This window comes from Peromyscus californicus, unplaced genomic scaffold (assembly GCF_007827085.1).
Source record: "Peromyscus californicus insignis strain IS unplaced genomic scaffold, ASM782708v3 Scaffold_20__1_contigs__length_68692818, whole genome shotgun sequence".
Taxonomy (NCBI): Eukaryota; Metazoa; Chordata; class Mammalia; order Rodentia; family Cricetidae; genus Peromyscus; species Peromyscus californicus.
The window spans coordinates 54,133,711-54,150,503 of NW_026294503.1; the positions used below are offsets into that span (position 1 = coordinate 54,133,711).

At 50.7% G+C, this 16,793-nt stretch overlaps 2 protein-coding genes across 3 annotated transcripts; one reads left to right on the forward strand and one right to left on the reverse strand.

The window, feature by feature from the left end:
- Positions 1-1,785: 1,785 nt before the first annotated feature.
- Positions 1,786-5,812, forward strand: Miox (myo-inositol oxygenase). The gene is made up of 10 exons (XM_052747378.1): positions 1,786-1,800; positions 2,221-2,301; positions 2,513-2,593; positions 2,724-2,886; positions 3,072-3,139; positions 3,264-3,373; positions 3,477-3,544; positions 3,656-3,705; positions 3,792-3,904; positions 3,999-5,812. Exons 1-10 carry the CDS (start codon positions 1,786-1,788, stop codon positions 4,105-4,107), a joined length of 858 nt encoding a protein of 285 aa, XP_052603338.1. The 3' UTR covers positions 4,108-5,812.
- A 6,443-nt stretch (positions 5,813-12,255) lies between these two features.
- On the reverse strand, positions 12,256-16,766 carry Lmf2 (lipase maturation factor 2). 2 transcript variants are annotated; one of them, XM_052748646.1, is made up of 14 exons: positions 16,593-16,766; positions 15,823-16,076; positions 15,688-15,716; positions 15,346-15,560; positions 15,091-15,269; positions 14,717-14,858; positions 14,447-14,581; positions 14,145-14,250; positions 13,965-14,061; positions 13,709-13,891; positions 13,464-13,632; positions 13,273-13,384; positions 13,102-13,198; positions 12,256-13,007 (listed from the first exon to the last, which is right to left on the reverse strand). In XM_052748646.1, the coding sequence occupies exons 1-14, from the start codon at positions 16,684-16,686 to the stop codon at positions 12,705-12,707; spliced, it is 2,115 nt and encodes a 704-aa protein (XP_052604606.1). In that variant the 5' UTR covers positions 16,687-16,766; the 3' UTR covers positions 12,256-12,704. The 2 variants fall into 2 exon arrangements, with proteins under 2 accessions (XP_052604606.1, XP_052604607.1); XM_052748647.1 differs by lacking the exons at positions 15,688-15,716; positions 16,593-16,766 and having other exon boundaries at positions 15,717-15,938.
- Positions 16,767-16,793: the final 27 nt, after the last annotated feature.

A 16,793-nucleotide genomic window follows, 5' to 3' on the forward strand; every position in this document is an offset into this window, starting at 1 on the left:
CTATGAGCTGCTGGTTTAGCAACCACATTATTTAATAAGCTAATAACCTGCTCTGTTTCAAGCAGTTACATTTTTATAGAATATAATGGCGCGTTTCCAGACAGCAACTTAAAGAGCAGAGCCAGATCCTCAGCGGTGAGAGACAGATCAGAGGAAGGATACCCAATGACATAGTTCAAAATTATGAATTTTGCTCTTTGAGTTTATTTACTATGAAAATTAAGCATTAATTAGACAATATAATGAATGGCTAAGCGCATTGGCTTAGTGCTTTACGTCCTAATTGCGGTTGGTTTTGCACTAGAAGTTAGGCTTGTTTTGATTTTTTTTTCCTCCCATGAAGAGGCCATTGATACTGAGCTATTCCTGCTATGAGGGAAAAATAAAAATAATTTTTTTTTCCATGAAGGGACCTTTAATTTGAGTTATCCCACTATGAGGGAAAAAAAAAAATCAAACAACTCTTTTTAAAATAATTCAGAGAGACTTTGTTATCCTCCTTTACGGGCTCTCTTTACTTTAGTTCCTAAGCCTATAAAGTTGCAGAGCTGTAGCTCCGAATGTTTGGTTTCTTTGGACCTTTTTTTTTTTTGAGACAGGGTTTCTCTGTGTAACTTTGGAGCCTGTCCTGGAACTCACTCTGTAGCCCAGGCTGGCCTCAAACTCACAGAGATCCTCCTGGCTCGGCCTCCCGAGTGCTGGGATTCAAGGCGTGCGCCACCACCGCCGGCAACAAATATTTTAATAATTATACAAAACACTTTGTCTCGGAAGACTGAGAAGAGCCCTTTTTTAGTTCCACCCTCTCATTTTAAGGTTAAGATCCCTTTTCAGTGAGAGGACCATGCTTCCCTAACCCTCAATTTCTACAGAAAGAAAAGTTTTCTTACCTTCTCCAATGTTTTTGGTGCCAGTTGAGGGGGACCCTGCAGATGTCAATGCAGGCAGTAATTCGAGAAGAGATAGAAATGAAAACCAGGTTCGGATTGACTTGGTCAGGAGGTTCACTGTTAGCATATTTAAAACACAGGATAATTGGGGAAAAGGTTTCCAGGCAACAATCATCCATCCAATCAGTCCAATTCCAAGTGCACAATAAAGCTGAAGGTGTGACTATGTAGAAAGTCTTTTTACAAAGTACATGTGACCACGAGGGTGGGCTCTATGGCTAAAAGACCTAGAATCTAGTGTAGTTTCTGACCCATAGCATAGAGGTCAGCAGGATATAAAGTACATGTGACATCTCCTAAGGATGGGTAACAGTCTGGGATAATCATTCTGGAATTTGGGTGAGGTCTGCCTCTATAGCAAAAGGTGGGTGAGGTGTGTCTCCACAGATAACAAAAGGGTTATCAGGTCATTAACAAAATCCACTCTCAGCTTTCCAGACAGAACACAGGTATTTGATTTTTATCTTCTTCATTGAGGAGATACCCCTGCGTGAATAACATTCCTGGTTCTCTTAGTACAAGGACCTCTGTGCCCACAACAAGGGGGAATCAGAGGTCTGGCTACAGAGTCTATCTGAGGAATTAGTCACTCTAGGACAGAGGAGGCGGGAACGAAGGTAAAGGGGGTTGGACTAGAGGGGTTCTGTTTCTGTGCTGATATATTAACTTGCTGAGGCCAGGGGGAGGGTGGATGGTCACTCATTACCAAATGTCAAGTCCAAGGAGATAGGTATTATCCGGTCAGTTACATAACCTGCGAGTGTATAAAAGGCACCTTGGCCTCGGACCTCACCTACCTGCGAGCTTTGCCATCTGATCGCTGCTCCCTCTCAGGATGAAGGTGGATGTGGTAAGTACCTTATGATCGTACAGGAGCGGCTTCACCAAGCCCTCAGTGGAGAGGCAGCTGCACGGTCTTCTTCAGTTGGTTCATGCAGGCCCTGCTCATCAAGGTCACAGAGCTAACTTCTTCCTCTTATATCCAGCTGGGGTAGGGGTGAGAAGCCCCCACCTCCAGCCTCCCCGTGGAGTCAGGTCTCCTACAATTACCTTCTGTCTGCAAGGGTATCAAGCAGGTGGGGGCTGCTGGCTCTTAATTAGTATCTTCTCACACTGGAAGTAGGTAGGCTTCAGCTGACACTGGCCGGCTGGTGCCGGGCTGCCATGCACATTGGGATGAGGTGTTTTAGTACCTAGCCCCTTGGGGATGTAATGTTCTTCTTTATGAGCCCGGCTGGTAGTGAGATGGGTCAAACTCCTATCCAACCAGGGCCCAGACCCTTCCCTGGTCTATCGACCTGATGTGGACCCAGAGTTGGCCCAAAGCAAGGACAGCTTCCGAAACTACACCGTGAGTGAACCCATGTAACACCCCTCTCACTTTCTCTGCCCGGTCTCTGGTCCAGCCCTGTGGGCAGCAGCCCTTCCTCTTCCCACAGCTCTAAGGGGGCTTTTGGGGAAGCTCCATTCCGCTTTATACCTGTGGGGCCTCTCCTGCGGGAGGGGAGGCCACGGCTCTCAGTGTGCTGGCACATAGCCTGCGCTGGTTGTCTGGCTTGCAGGCTGGCCCGTTGCTGGATCGCGTCTTCACCACCTACAAGCTCATGCACACACATCAGACGGTGGACTTCGTCAGCAGAAAGGTAAAGGTTCCTTGCTCCTAGCGCAGACTCTGAGGATGGGAGCCTCCTTGCCTGGGGCCCAATGTACCCACAGAGTGACCCTGCTCTGTAGCCCCCTCTTGGAACATGGCGAATTTCTCCTTCTCACCAGCATATCCAGTTTGGAGGCTTCTCGTACAAGAAAATGACAGTCATGGAGGCTGTGAACATGCTAGATGATCTGGTGGATGAATCGGACCCGGATGTAGATTTCCCCAACTCCTTTCATGCATTCCAGACAGCGGAGGGCATCCGGAAAGCCCACCCAGACAAAGGTGTGCCCCACAGCTGTGGTGGGGGAGAGGCCATCATTGCCCTAGCAGGCGACCCGGACCCGAGAGGCTTGGTCCTCTCCCACAGGCTCCACCTTGAGGGAAACAGACCCCCGGGCTCCTTGCTTTCAGCCCAAAGTCTGCTCTGCCTACCTTTATCCCTGCATTTATTTGTCCCCTTTCCACAGACTGGTTCCACTTGGTCGGACTTCTGCACGATCTGGGGAAGATCCTGGCTCTGTGGGGGGAACCTCAGGTAGGTGATGGCCAGGGGTGGGGGGTGGGGCAGCTTCATTCAGCACTGGGCTTGGGGCACTACGAGAGGGAGCAGACCGGCTGACCCCTCCCTCACCCACCCACGGCTGCCTGTCCTCTCCTAGTGGGCCGTTGTTGGAGACACTTTTCCCGTGGGCTGCCGGCCCCAGGCCTCTGTGGTATTCTGTGACTCTACTTTCCAGGACAATCCTGACCTTCAGGACCCTCGATACAGGTAGTTCGAAATAGCACCCCACCTTACGTCAATAGACGACCACAGGTGGTCCTTCCCCTGTACCCGCTCAGTCCTGCTCATACTCATCTCTTGGTCATCGCAGCACAGAACTTGGCATGTACCAGCCCCACTGTGGACTTGAGAATGTCCTTATGTCCTGGGGCCATGACGGTGAGCACAGCTGGAGAGAGACGGGCAAGGAGACAGTGTGGGGATGGTGGTAAGGGCTGCCCCTCTGGGCACCTGGCTGTAACGCGCCCCCCCCCCCCCCTTCTCCTGCAGAGTACCTTTACCAGATGATGAAGTTCAACAAGTTCTCCCTACCCTCCGAGGTAGGTGTGGGGAGGGCCCGATCAGGAGCCTAGCCCCGGTCGGGCCAGTCGGGCAGATCTGAGCGTGCTGGGTGTGGCATCCACAGGCCTTCTACATGATCCGATTCCACTCCTTCTATCCGTGGCACACGGGTGGTGACTACCGACAGCTGTGCAGCCAGCAGGACCTGGATATGCTGCCCTGGGTGAAAGAGTTCAAGTACATAGCTCCTCAAGGGGTGTGGGCAGCGAAGGGGGCTTGGGGCTCAGGAAGGATCTTTCCTGGTGCTCATTGTTCCTCCCGACGTCGGCAGCAAATTTGACCTCTACACCAAGAGCCCTGAGCTACCAGACGTGGACAGCCTGCGGCCCTACTATCAAGGGCTGATTGACAAGTACTGCCCCGGCATCCTGAGCTGGTGAATGGTTCCCAATGTCTTCCCACCGCTGAAAGAGCACCTAGGCTGGACATCACCAGGCACCGTAACAGTCCGTTCCAGCCTTGCTCAGGGCCCCGTACAGCTGTCTACAGTCCCTACCCATTGTGGTGGAGGTCACTTGTGCCAGGTATCAATAAAGACTGAAAGAGTTTACAAAGCTGACTTATCACTGGGTATTACTCAGGTAGGGGTAGCAGGAGCAGTCCCACCCAGCACAGGAATACCACTTACCATGAACATGCTGCTTAGCCTCTTGGCTCCAGGTCAGTCATCCAACTTACCCCCCCATTCTCGAAATAATTACAAAGTCTTCTAGACTCAGCTTCCTTCAACAGAGAAGGGGGAGGGGAAAGCTGGGCAGTGGTGGGGTGGTTCACGCCTTTAATCCCAGCACTCAGAGGCAGAGGCAGGTGGATGTCTGTGAGTTCGAGGCCAGCCTGGTCTACAGCGCGAGTTCCAGGACAGAAAGGGCAACAGAGAGACCCTGTCTTGAAACAAAACAAAATAAACAAAAAATAAATGAAAGAAAAGCATCTAAATAAAACAACATAAATTGATAGGTTGATTGCCCAGGCTACACCTATAGGTGGCCAGGCAGGACTCCCCAGTGCCTTTGGTGTGCCTAAGATGCAGCTCCATCTGGGCTTGCCAGCGACCATCATATCTTTTCTCGGTCATAGATTCATCTCTCACTGTGACATACAACCAGAAGATGTCTCTTTCAGTTCAAAGGCTTCCCTTATTCCCCTAGAAGTCGTCTCTGGAGAAAAATGAGTCTTTGGACTTAGGGAACCCCCTTCTGCAAGTCTTTTTCTGGTTGGCTTCCCCAATGTAGCTAACATTTCCCTGCATTTCTTGTTAACTGGTGAGTGAATCTGGGGGATTAATCAGATTCATGGGGATCAGATTAGTCTCAGGAGTCCAGAACTGAAGAACAGGAGGACCATAGCATTCACCTCTGATGGTGGAAGTCTTCCTTATTTATCTGTTGGAACACTTCAGCACAGAAACTCCCTCCCAGGTGTCCTGGTAGAGCTGTGTGCATAGGAAGGACAGTAAACACTTTCCTTTAATTAATATGCCAGTGAGTTGGTTCCTCAGTATCCTTCCAAGATGGACTATTTGTGTTTAAGAGTATACAGTTGCCCGCGGTGGTGGCGCATGCCTTTAATCCCAGGACTCGGGAGGCAGAGGCAGGCGGATCTCTGAGTTTGAGGCCAGCCCGGTCTACAGAGCGAGTCCCAGGACAGTCAGGACTACACAGAGAAACCCTGTCTTGAAAAAAAGATCAATATAAGCTTTCAGTATTTTGGGTGTGCTTCAGCTCCTTGATGGTCCTATCTTTGGAGGAGAGAGAAGCTTCCAGGATGGCTCCTGGTTCCTTTATAGGTCAGGGGTCTCTGGCAAATATGTTGCTATTTAGTGTGACAAGACACCCAAGGTGGGCCTAGCGGCACAGGATTATAACTCCAACACTCAAGAAGCTGAGAAGGAAGGAACATGAGTTCCAGGTTGGCCTGAGCTATAAAGCTAGACTTCCTTAAACAAACAAAAATCAATCGGAGTGCAAAATCAGTGGTGGTCAGGGGATGCAGCACAGTGGGAAAATGCCTGTCTCCTACGCATGAGGTCCTGGGTTCGGTTCCCAACACCAAGAGAGAAACCAATGGCCAGCTGGACAGCCTGCCTGCCTGCCTGCCTGCCTTCCTTCCTTCTTCCCTCCTTCCCTCCCTCCCTTTCCTTTCCTTCCTTCTTTTTTCTTATATTGCTGGGAACTGAACCCAGAGCCTCATGGACTCTACCACGGAGCTATGCACACCCGTAATCTCAGCACTCAGGAAACAGGCAAGATATCCACTCCACCTCTCTGCCCCGCCCCAGACAGGGTTTCTCTGTGTAACATTCTTGGATGTCCTGGAATCTGCTTTGTAGACCAGGCTGGCCTTGAACTCACAGAGATCTGCCTGCCTCTGCCACCCTAGTGCTGGGATCAAAGGTGTGCACCACTACCGCCCAGCCAGAGGCAAGAATTTGAGGCCAACCTGAGCTACAATGTGAGGCTCTGTCTCAAAACAAACAAAAACCAAGCACACAACAGAAAAAAAAATTCCATTTTCAATAGCCACAAAAATAGTGAAGAATAAATTTAACCAAGGAGATAAGGGTTTTTAGACTGAAAAATATAAAACAATAATGAAATGAACTTCAGAATGCACAAATAAATGCAAAGATGTCCCATGTTTACAGATGAAATAATTAATATTGTTAAAATACCCAAAGTAAACCAGACACAGCCTATCTGGAATCCCAGAATTTGGGAGGTGGATACAGGAGGATCAGAAGTTAACAATCTTAGCAGGTCATGGTAGCACACATCTTTAATTCCAGCACTGGGGAGGCAGAGGCAGACATATCTCTGTGAGTTCAAGGCCAGCCTGGTCTACAGAGTGAGTTCCAGGACAGCCAAGGCTACACAGAGAAACCCTGTCTTGAAAAACAAAACCAACAAAAACCAAGCACATTCAGGAAAAGTTGCATATCCAATTTGAGATCAATTTGGGTTACTTGACACCCTGTCTCAAAAAACAAACCAAAAGGTGCATGTGCACACTTGAGTGTGCGTGCGTGCATGCGTGCGTGTTTTGAAATGGCTCAGTGGATAAGGTGCCACCAAGCCTGACGTCCTGAATCTGAGCCCCAGAACCACATAGTAGAAGCAGAAAACCAACTCCCAGGAATTGTCCTCTGACAGCCTCAGGCATGTTACAGCATACACATGTTTCACTCTCCTGGGCACGTGTGCAAGCACTCACACTCACATTAGAATATATATTAAAATATATGTAAATGGGATTACAACAGACTAAGGTCTTCCCACACAAAGGAAACAATCAAATCAACTTAGGGAAGTTTTGTGTAGTTCAGGCTAGCCTTGAACTCACTATGTTGACTTGTGATTCTCCTGTCTCAGTCTTCGTCTTCAGAGTTCTGGGATTATATGTACCTGGCTCTTAAAAGTATTGTGGTGTGTGTGTGTGTGTGTGTGTGTGTGTCTGTGTGGTGTGTGTCTGCACGTTTCTGTGTATATGAGCACTCCTGTGTATGGGTACATTTGCACACATGTGCACATGCATATGGATGCCCAAGGCTGACACTGGGTGTCTTCCTTGTATATTGAGGTGAAGCCTCTTGCTGAACCAGAGCTTGCCATTTCAGTTAGTTTGGCTAGCCACCTTACTCTGGGGAGCCCTTGTCTCTGAGTTAGATTAAAAGTGGGCGGTCATGCTCACGCAGCTTTTCCATGAGCTCTGAGAATCTAAACTCTGGTCTTCAAGCTTGTGCAGGAAGGGCTTTTCTTGCTTAACTATCTCCCCAGACCAGAACAGATAAATTTTGTTGTTGTTGTTGTTGTTTTTTGAGACAGGATTTCTCTGTATAGCCCTGGCTATGCTGGAAATCACTCTGTGGACCAGGCTGGCCTCGAACTCAGATACCACTGCCTGGCTTTTCTTTTTTTTTTTTTTTTTTTTTCCATATTTTTTTAAATAGGAGTGGTGATCTGATAAAAATGCCAACAAGCCAGAAGACCTGAGTTCGATTTTTGGAACCAACGTGGTGGAGAACCAGCTCCTATTAGTTATCTCTGATCTCCACAGGCACCATGGTGCATGCACCACATACTATAAACAAATGTTACAAAAATTTTCTTTAACACACATACACAAACCACATAAGAATGTTAATTAACTAACCCACATGTTGAACACACTCTAAAATATCATATATCATAAATATATACGTTTGCCAATTTAAGAGACGAGGGAAGCAGTGTTAATTCTAGACCTCGGGATGTAGAGGCCGGAGGAGCAAGTGGTTGAGCAAGACAAACCTCAGCTACAAGGTGAATTCAAGGCCAGACTGGGCTTGTCTCAAATAAAAACAAACAAAGAAAAACAAGAAGCAATGAAGCTGGGCGGTGGTGGCACATGCCTTTAATCCCAGCACTGTGAGTTCGAGGCCAGCCTAGTCTACAGAGCGAGATCCAGGACAGGCACCAAAACTACAAGAAACCCTGTCTCGAAAAAACCAAAAAACAAAAACAAAAAAAGCAGCAATGATTTTGAGGATGTGGTTCAGTGGCATAGAACTGATTGATATGTTCCCAGTTTTGGGTTTTATTCCCAGAACCAAAAAAACAACCAACCAACAGCAACAACCCCCCCCCCCCAAATTCATTCTCTCAAATTCAGAAGGCCTAAGTGAAAAATAAATGTTTGGGAAGAAAAGGTGGTTTTTGGTGTTTTTCCCCATTTCTCCCAGCTCCCTGGTGACGGCGTCTTTGTACTGACTTCAGGTCTTCTGGGTGTGGACAAGGGCTATCTGCTGCTGTGATACTGGGATGGCACTTAGGGACCACTTGAGACAATCCAGGATGATCTCATCTCAAGATCTGTCACTAATCCCTGCTGCAAATATGCTTTTTCTAAATGGCACAACTCACAAGCTCTGGAGACTTCATTTGGTTTTGTCCTGCTAGAGATTGAAGGTGGGGCTTGGAGAATTCTGAGGATTTGATGTGAGGACTTTGGGGGACTGTTTTTCAACTTACCTCAAAGGCTCTACCAGACCTCCCGGCACCAGCCATTTCTCCAAGGGCCTTTGGTTCTTCATGCTTCAAAGCCACACGTAGGGGCTGAATGCTATGATGCAGTGTGGACAAACATGATTTACTATCCCCATTCTCACACCTCTGACTCTATATAATCCAGGCTGGTTTGAAATCTGAAATCCTTCTGCCTTGGCCTCCTGAGTTCTGGGATTGACAGGTATGAGTCATTGTATCTGACCTGATCATCTCTTGAACATCCATCCCACTCTGGTTGTGATCACTGGACACAGTATTGCTTTTGTTGTCCTCCTGACTATAGCCCCCAGAACCTATCTGTGGCCCTTGTAGACTCTTTCCTAAACCTGTCACCCCTAAAAAGGCCCAAGGTGTCATGGGAGGACGGCAGGACTCCAGGTCCCGTCCACTCAAGGAGAATGTCAGGCCTTTCTGGGGACTCAGGCTTGCTGGGACTGCTGTGGGGCTGGAAGGAAGGAATGGGGACTTGGCCTTTTAGCCACAGAACACGTGGCAAAACATTGATTAATAGAAATGGGTTAATTGACGTTATAAGAGCTAGCTAGCAAGAAGCCTGCCATAGGCCATGCAATTGGTAATATTAAGTCTCTGAACGATTATTTTATAAGCGGCTGAAGGACCACGTGGCCGGGTGGTACTGGAGAAACCTTCCGACTACAGCTTTTTCTTAACCCCCTTCCAGCCTTGCCACTGCCCTTGAAGCTTCTGTTGGTTGAATGTGGTTGCTCTTTTGGGTCTTCCTATGCAGAGACTTTGGCAACAGGAAAACAGCCACTGGTTTCTGCTTACTGCCTCTCAGGGGCCGCAGGCCCAAGCTATTGTGATAGGATCCTGGAAGACCACTGCAACACCATCACGATAATGGTCTTCCTTCAATCTGTCACCACGATGTCTTTGGTGGCCATGTTTTTCTCCTTCTTTCTTTCTTTCTTTCTTTCTTTCTTTCTTTCTTTCTTTCTTTCTTTCTTTCTTTCTTTCTTTCTTCCTTTGTTAGTTTGTTCCTTCCTTCCTTCTCCTCTCTTCCTCTTCTTCCTCCTCCTCCTCCTCCTCCTTCTTCTTTTGAGATAGGGTTTCTCTGTATAACAGCTCTGGCTGTCCTGGAACTCACTATGTAAACCAGGCTGGCCTCACACTCACAGAAATCCACCTGCCTCCGCCTCCCCAGTGCTGAGATTAAAGGTGTGTGCCACCACCCCTGGCTGCTAGCCATGTTTTTCAATACTGCTTTCAGAGCTGAAAAGAGGGCTAGAGAGGGGGCTCAGCCATTAAACGCTAGGCTCACAACCAAAACTACAAAGTGAGAAGGGCAGTTTTGTTTATGACGAAGCCAATAAAATGACTACTGTTGATAAACCTTCATCTTTCAGTATGGGTATTTCACCTTTTATGTGACAAAACGAGAAATGTAGCCTGATGAGGACACACATGCTCTAATCTCAGCACTTGAGAAGCTGAGGCAGGAGGATTGCAGCAAGTTTGAGGCTAGCCTGGACTACAAAGTGATTTTAGGTACAGTCAGTGCTACATAGCAAAACCTTGTCTCAAAACCAACCAACCAATCAATCACCACACACACAAAATAAAACGACAGCCAAATGAAACAACTAGCCCCCCAAAACAGATGGGTAGACCATATTTGTAATCCCAATATTTGAGAGGTGTAGATAGAAGATTGGAAGTTCAAGGCATCATGGGCTACCTATCCCCAGAAAGGCCTGACATTCCCCTTCAGTGGACAGAATCTGGAGCCCTGCTACCTTCCCATGCACACTCTGGCCTTTTTAGAGGTGACAGGTTTAGGATAGGATATAGCCTGGGCTACACGAGACCCTGTCTCAGGAAAACAAAACAGAAATAAAAAAAGGAATGATACTCCGATACATTATAACATGGATGGATCCTGAAAATATAGTGCAAAAGCAGACCCCTCCCCTCAAAAAAAAAAAGAGGGAGAAGAAAGAATATAATTCAGTTTCTATAAGGTGTCTAGAATTAAAAAAAAAAAAAAGCAGAACACAAGTTGCTAGGGACGAAGGAGAGTTATTGTCTAAAGGATACACAGGGTTTCTCTTTGGGGTACTGGGAAAGTTCTAGAAACAATAGCAAGAGATTATAGTTATAAAATATTGTGAGTGTAGTTAATGCTACAAAAACACATACTTAAAAACACTGATGGCTCAGCAGTTAAGGGAGCATACTGCTCTTGCAGAGGATCCAAGTGCAGTTTCTAACATCCATACCTGGGGGTTCAGAACGGTTTGTAACTCCAGGGGATCGCATGCTTCTGGCACCTATGATCACATGCACATACACGCAATTAAAAACCTGTATGCGCCGGGCGGTGGTGGCGCACGCCTTTAATCCCAGCACTCGGGAGGCAGAGCCAGGCGGATCTCTGTGAGTTCGAGGCCAGCCTGGGCTACCAAGTGAGTTCCAGGAGAGGCACAAAGCTACACAGAGAAACCCTGTCTCAAAAAACCAAAAAAAAAAAAAAAAACAAAAAAAAAACAAAAAAACCATGTATGCAATTAAAAACAATAAAAGTAAAATCTTTTAAAAAAAAATGGTTAAGGTGGTGGGGAGATGGTCTAGTTGAGAAAGTGCCCACCACACAAGAAGGAGGACCCAAGTTTGGATCTCCATAACACATGTAAAAAAAACCGGGCATGGCCAGTCATGGTGGTGCACGCCTTTAATCCCAGCACTCAGGAGGCAGAGGCAGGCAAGATCTCCAAGTGTGAGGCCACCCTGGTCTACAGAGCAAGTTCCAGGATAGCCAGGACTACAGAGAGAAACCCTGTCTCGAACGAAGAGCGAAACACCCCATTAAACAATAAATAAACAAACATGGGCTTGGTGGCCAGCCAGCAATCCCAGTGCCGGGGATGAACAGACAGGAGGATCCTTGGGGCTTGCTGGCCAGCCAAGAATCCGGAAGCTATGCTGGGAGAACAAAAGGAGGTGTGGACCAACAATAGAGCTGAGATAAAGGAAGCTGGGCTGCAGGATCCCAGGGAAGGAGGGACTGACAGCCGGACCCTAGAGAAATGGACTCCCGCTCTGTTGTCCTCTTCCCAGGACAGGGCTCCGGGCGACCACACGCTCCTTCTTTATTCCATCCAGGGTCTGGCACCTCTGCTAACATAACCATCTAGTACTCGTCCCCTCTTCTCTCCTTCTCACACTCTGACCTTTCTGAAGACCAGGAAGTAGAGCAGGAGGTGGAGAGAGGGATGTGCTCTGGAAAGTTCCCCGGTCCTTGGGTGGTTCTAGTTTCATCTTCCTCCATTGGCCTCACAGCCCTCGTTGTACAGGTCTGCCGGGCGGGGCCACACCGAGGCTTCTTGTAACCAGGCCTTTTTGTTTGTTTTATGGAGAAGACTGAGTGACAAGGAGGGAGCCCATTCAGCTGGGTCAGGAACCAGTCTAGGCTGTGTGCCGACTGTCCTCAGGTCTCTCTAGAGGGAAGAAACCACCAGCAAAGGGGGATGTATAAACGGTGCCTTTATTGGTACAGTCTGAGGGGCAGGTAGGCACCATCACATGGTTCCGCTTCCCTTTGCTCCCAGTCTCAGCAAATCCAGCTCATCCCCTCCACAGTGGGGCTGGATAGGGGCTCCAGACTCAGGCCTCTCCATCCACGGGTACACTGATTACAATGTCCCAGGGAAGTGCTGAGTGAGGCCACATGCCCACTTCTGGTCTGGTTGCCAATACAGTGGAAAGTGACTTAGAGGAGGATGTGGATGGTGCAGAGGGACTAGTAGGGCTCAAGGTATCACCAACAGTCCTCAGGGGTGGCATTCCAAGCCACCTGCATCTACCCTGGCAGGACTGCCCAAGGCACAGAGACGGGGCTGTGTCATGATGTGGGCTGGAATTCTGGGGATCTGACTCCATCAGGACATGTGCTGGCTGACAGACAGCACACGAAGCTATTTTTTCCTCCGGGAGACCCCTGAGTCACTGCTGTTGTTGTTGGGGGCTGGGGCAGCCTGCTCAGCGGCAGCTCTGGAATCCTTTTTGGGAGCCTGCTTCCGTTTTTCCTCTCTAGACACTTTTGAGGACTGGAGTGGGCAGGGGGCAAGCAGGGTCTGTACAACTCTGACAGTCACCACAGCCCCCAAGAGCCCCCAGAGCAGGATGGGAGGCTCCAGAGGAGACAGCTGCGTCCGAACCCAGCTCAGTGTCTGAGCTAGAGCATTGCTGGGGCTGCGGGTCCGGAGTGGACTCTTATCCTATGGAGATAAAACCAAGAAAAGCCCATTAGATTTACTCCGGCAATAGCCACGCACCCTGCTACCTCCCACAGTCCAGCTGACTCCTTCACACCTGAAGTCCAAACTGTTGGAGCAGTGTTTCCAGCTTTGGGTCCCCCAGGGATACAGCTGGGAAGAATTCCTCTACCCACTGACGGTGCCACCACTGGCTGTAACAGAACTGGACAGTCAGCATGTGGCTATAGCCCAGGCCTTGGCACCCCACCCATCACCCCAGCCTTACCTCTGCTCCCCAGGCTTTGAGAACCAGTACTTATAGTGCTGGGCCCGCAGGTAGGTGGGTGGCTGCTCATGAAAGGGGTACTGGGCAACATGGTTCTGGACCAGGCGGATCACTGTGGCAGGGGAGGAGAGGTTGACATGGCTCTGAACTTGTCCTTCCCTTCCCAGCCCCTCTCCTGGCCTATCCCTCACCTGGCTCCTTGCCCTGCAGGAGACGCAGCACCAGGCTGGTGAACCAGGGGCTCTGTGTATGTGGGCCCAGGGCTGCGAACCACATCTGCCAATCAAGGCGTGGCTGGTGGGGTATCAGGAAAGGGGGTGGTCGGCTCACATTCCCAGGTTTGTACATGAATTCTATCTCCTGGAAGATGGACATATGGTTAGCTGGGATGGCTGGACTTGGTCCCTTGACCCTGACATCCTTTGGGAGGGCTCACTGTCCAATGGTGTCCATCATAGCTGCCCTCCAGCACCACTTCGGGCCGTCCACCCAGACCAGTCATCCGACGGAAGAGGCCGTATGAGCTGGCCAGCTGCAGGTGCTCCACAGAACTGTACAGGCGATGAGCCCCAGTCCAGAGACGCCCGTGGGTCCCAGGCTCCATATAGGAGTAAGGTACCTGTAAGCGCAAGAGGGCAACAGCTCAGTGCTGCCCCATCTTCCCCAACCCCGTTCTCCACAGGGGTACCTACCAGGCTGATCAAGAACAAGACCACCGTGGCAGTGCCCAGGATGGAGAGCTGGATACTGGCAAAGAACTTCCGTAGCCATCCTTGCACCCGGGTCCACCTGGGGACAGGGGGCCCAGGTATCGTCAGGCCAGGCCTGAGCTGAGAGCAGCCTCTTCCCCCTGCCTTCAGGTACACACATACCTCCAGAGGGCAACGAGCAACTCCCAGGCCAGGGAGGCTGCCCCGAGCCACACAGTAGGCAGAGTTACCATCTTCAGCCACTGGGAGAATTGGTGGAAGGTGAAGGCTGCCAAAGGAGATTGTGATTAGGGGCTGACCCAGCCCTTGTCCTGAGATTCCCAAGCTGGCACTTACTGGTTCCCCCCCCCACCCCCACCCCCATTTCCCCATCCCCCCAACCCGGGGGTGAGGACCGAACCCAGGGTCTTGTGCTTGCTAGGCAAGCGCTCTACCACTGAGCTAAATCCCCAACCCCCACTTACTGGTTTTAGAGAGGATGTTATGCTGCTGCCAGTCAACCTCCAGGCCAAAGTAATGCACGGTGCCATAGGCCAGCAGCCCATAGGCCGTCAGTTCCAGCAGTAGGGACAGCATGGTCAGCAGGGTCTTGGGCCAGGCTATGGGCAGGACAGTCACAGGTTGGCTGAGGAGCTACAGCCAAGGAAGGGGCTGGGGCGGAGGTGGAACAGGGGTTCTTTGGGAGTACTAGGCAGATGACATCAGTTTGGTTGTCATGACAGGATGAAACTCACAGGTGGGCATCTTCTTGGGGCATCTGAGGCCAGGCTCAGCAGATAGGTGACGGTCATCCAGGAGGGACGTGGTAAGCACCAAGGTTAGCAGGTTGAAGAAATTGTAGTTGCCAGTAATGATAATCAGGACTTGTAATAATACCTGCAGGAAAGGTCTACGATCAGATCTACAGCGGGCTGTTCTTCCTGCGCCCTTCTGACCTAGAGACTGACATTTTCATAAAGCCTACATGCAGCCTTGATCTGAGTAGCGCATCCCTCTGCCTGCCATGCTTTCTCAACAGCACCCACATCACCTGGCCACTCCCCGGGGCAGCTCGCTCTGCTACAGGACTCACTGGCCAGTGCGGAAGGCCACACTCTCTTCTACCCACCTGAGCGTAGAAGGCAGTCAATCGCAGGCGGCGAACAGGGGCAAAGAACAGAGGGGGCACAGCAATCTCGATGAGGAAGGTGGCCACCACACTGAGCTTGTGCAGCCAGACTGGCAGGTGGTGGGCAAACCAGGCAGCCGGGGTGGGCAGGCACTGTGTCTCATAGTGGTAGGTGAGAGCTGCAGGTAATGGGGGGGGGGGGTCAGGGCTGATGAGAGCCTCCAGACCATCCCAGCTTCCGGCCCAGGCCCTCACCAGTGAGTCCCCACCACGCAGGGCAGCGGCTGGTCAGCTTGACCACACCAGAGGCAAACATGAGCCGAAACAGCAGCCAGCGCACGAGCCAGAACGGGAGGTTTTCGAGGGGTAAGGCCCCTGCTGGTCCACCCTGGGGGGCCTTGTGGTTGGAAGGCTTCCTCAGTGGGGCTACTAGTATAGCCAGGAAGCCTGTCTCCAGCAGCAGGGAATCCCTATAGGGAGAAGAAATATCATAAAGGGTTCCTCTCCGTTAAGACTGCTTCCCTCGCAGGGTCCTCCCCGGGAGAGGCAAACATCCCTTCCCCAGCCTCAGGCAGCACTGGCCCAGGAGTCACTCACCACTGGAAATAAAGGAACACTTGGCCCACCTGTAGGGAGAGGAGCTGTTAAAAGAGCCATCATGCGTCTGCTGCATTAGGTGAGGCAGAGTGGGTGGATTAGACAGAGGCTGAAGTTGTTAAGAGTCTCACTTGCCTGGCAGACTGACAGGTAGGCAGCCCAGAGCAGCAGGTAGATGAAGGGATGTCGCATAGAGTTCAGGAGCAGGGCACCCAGCCCTAGCACGGTGCCCAGCAGGGTCAGTAGATCCAGACCCTGGGCAGTATCCAGACCCAGTCTTGGTGCCTCCCATAGCAGCGTTGGCGTTTCCCACAGCTGCTGCCACCGACCCTTGCCTTGGGGCCGAAGTGTTCTTCGAGCAGGAAGGATGCCCTCGGGGCCATAGAGGCCTGTGGGAGGGCACGTCAGTGTCTTCTCAGACTAAGTCAAGCCCTGAAGATGCCCCACTACCAGCTCCAGGCATGCAGATGCCATACTGTCAGGACCTCTAAATGGTCCCCCGCACCCCGCGCACCCCGGGTTGTGCCTGCAGATGTTCCCACCCCAGGTAGGGCTTGCTCTACCAGATGCTCTCTTTCAGGTTAGAAATTGTTGACCCCCAACCCCAGGTTCAGAAGACCTAACTCTGGGTCAGCACCTTCCGCTGGAAAGTAAAAGGTAAAAATCTGTCTCCTACTCCCTTCGGGGTTCTGCCCTAATCCCGGACGAGAATCCGAATAGTAACGGGAAACCGATCCTTGCACATCTTTCTCCCTCCACACTCGTGTAGCGGCCCGCAGTACACAAACTACCGCCCCCTAGTCCCACGTAGAGGCCTGGACCTCACACCCGCCTCGGAGAGCTCGTACTCAGGGTGAAGGGAGGGATGATACCACGTGTGAGTGTCCCACTCTCGGCGCTCTCACCTGGGATCTGGGTGTAGAGGGACGCAAAGGCAAACGTGTAGACAGCGGCCACACCCTGTAGGAAAAGCTGCTGAGGGACCCGGGAACTCGCCATGTCCGCTACGCGGTCCGCCAAAGCAGTGCCCTCCGGTCCCCCCCCCCCCAGCCCCGCCTCTGGCCCACGCCCCACTTGGAATCCGTCGGGTTTGGTCACTGCGCTCC

Bases quoted from the DNA above. Each gene is read 5' to 3' on its own strand.
- Miox (XM_052747378.1), top strand. The intron at 2,302-2,512 runs GTGAGTGAACCC...TCTGGCTTGCAG, and splicing joins ACAGCTTCCGAAACTACACC to GCTGGCCCGTTGCTGGATCG. The intron at 3,374-3,476 runs GTAGTTCGAAAT...TGGTCATCGCAG, and splicing joins CTTCAGGACCCTCGATACAG to CACAGAACTTGGCATGTACC.
- Lmf2 (XM_052748646.1), bottom strand. From the start codon at position 16,686: ATGGCGAGTTCCCGGGTCCCTCAGCAGCTTTTCCTACAGGGTGTGGCC. The intron at 13,892-13,964 runs GTAGGTACCCCT...TTGCGCTTACAG, and splicing joins TCTTGTTCTTGATCAGCCTG to GTACCTTACTCCTATATGGA. The intron at 13,008-13,101 runs GTGTGAAGGAGT...TTATCTCCATAG, and splicing joins TCCAACAGTTTGGACTTCAG to GATAAGAGTCCACTCCGGAC.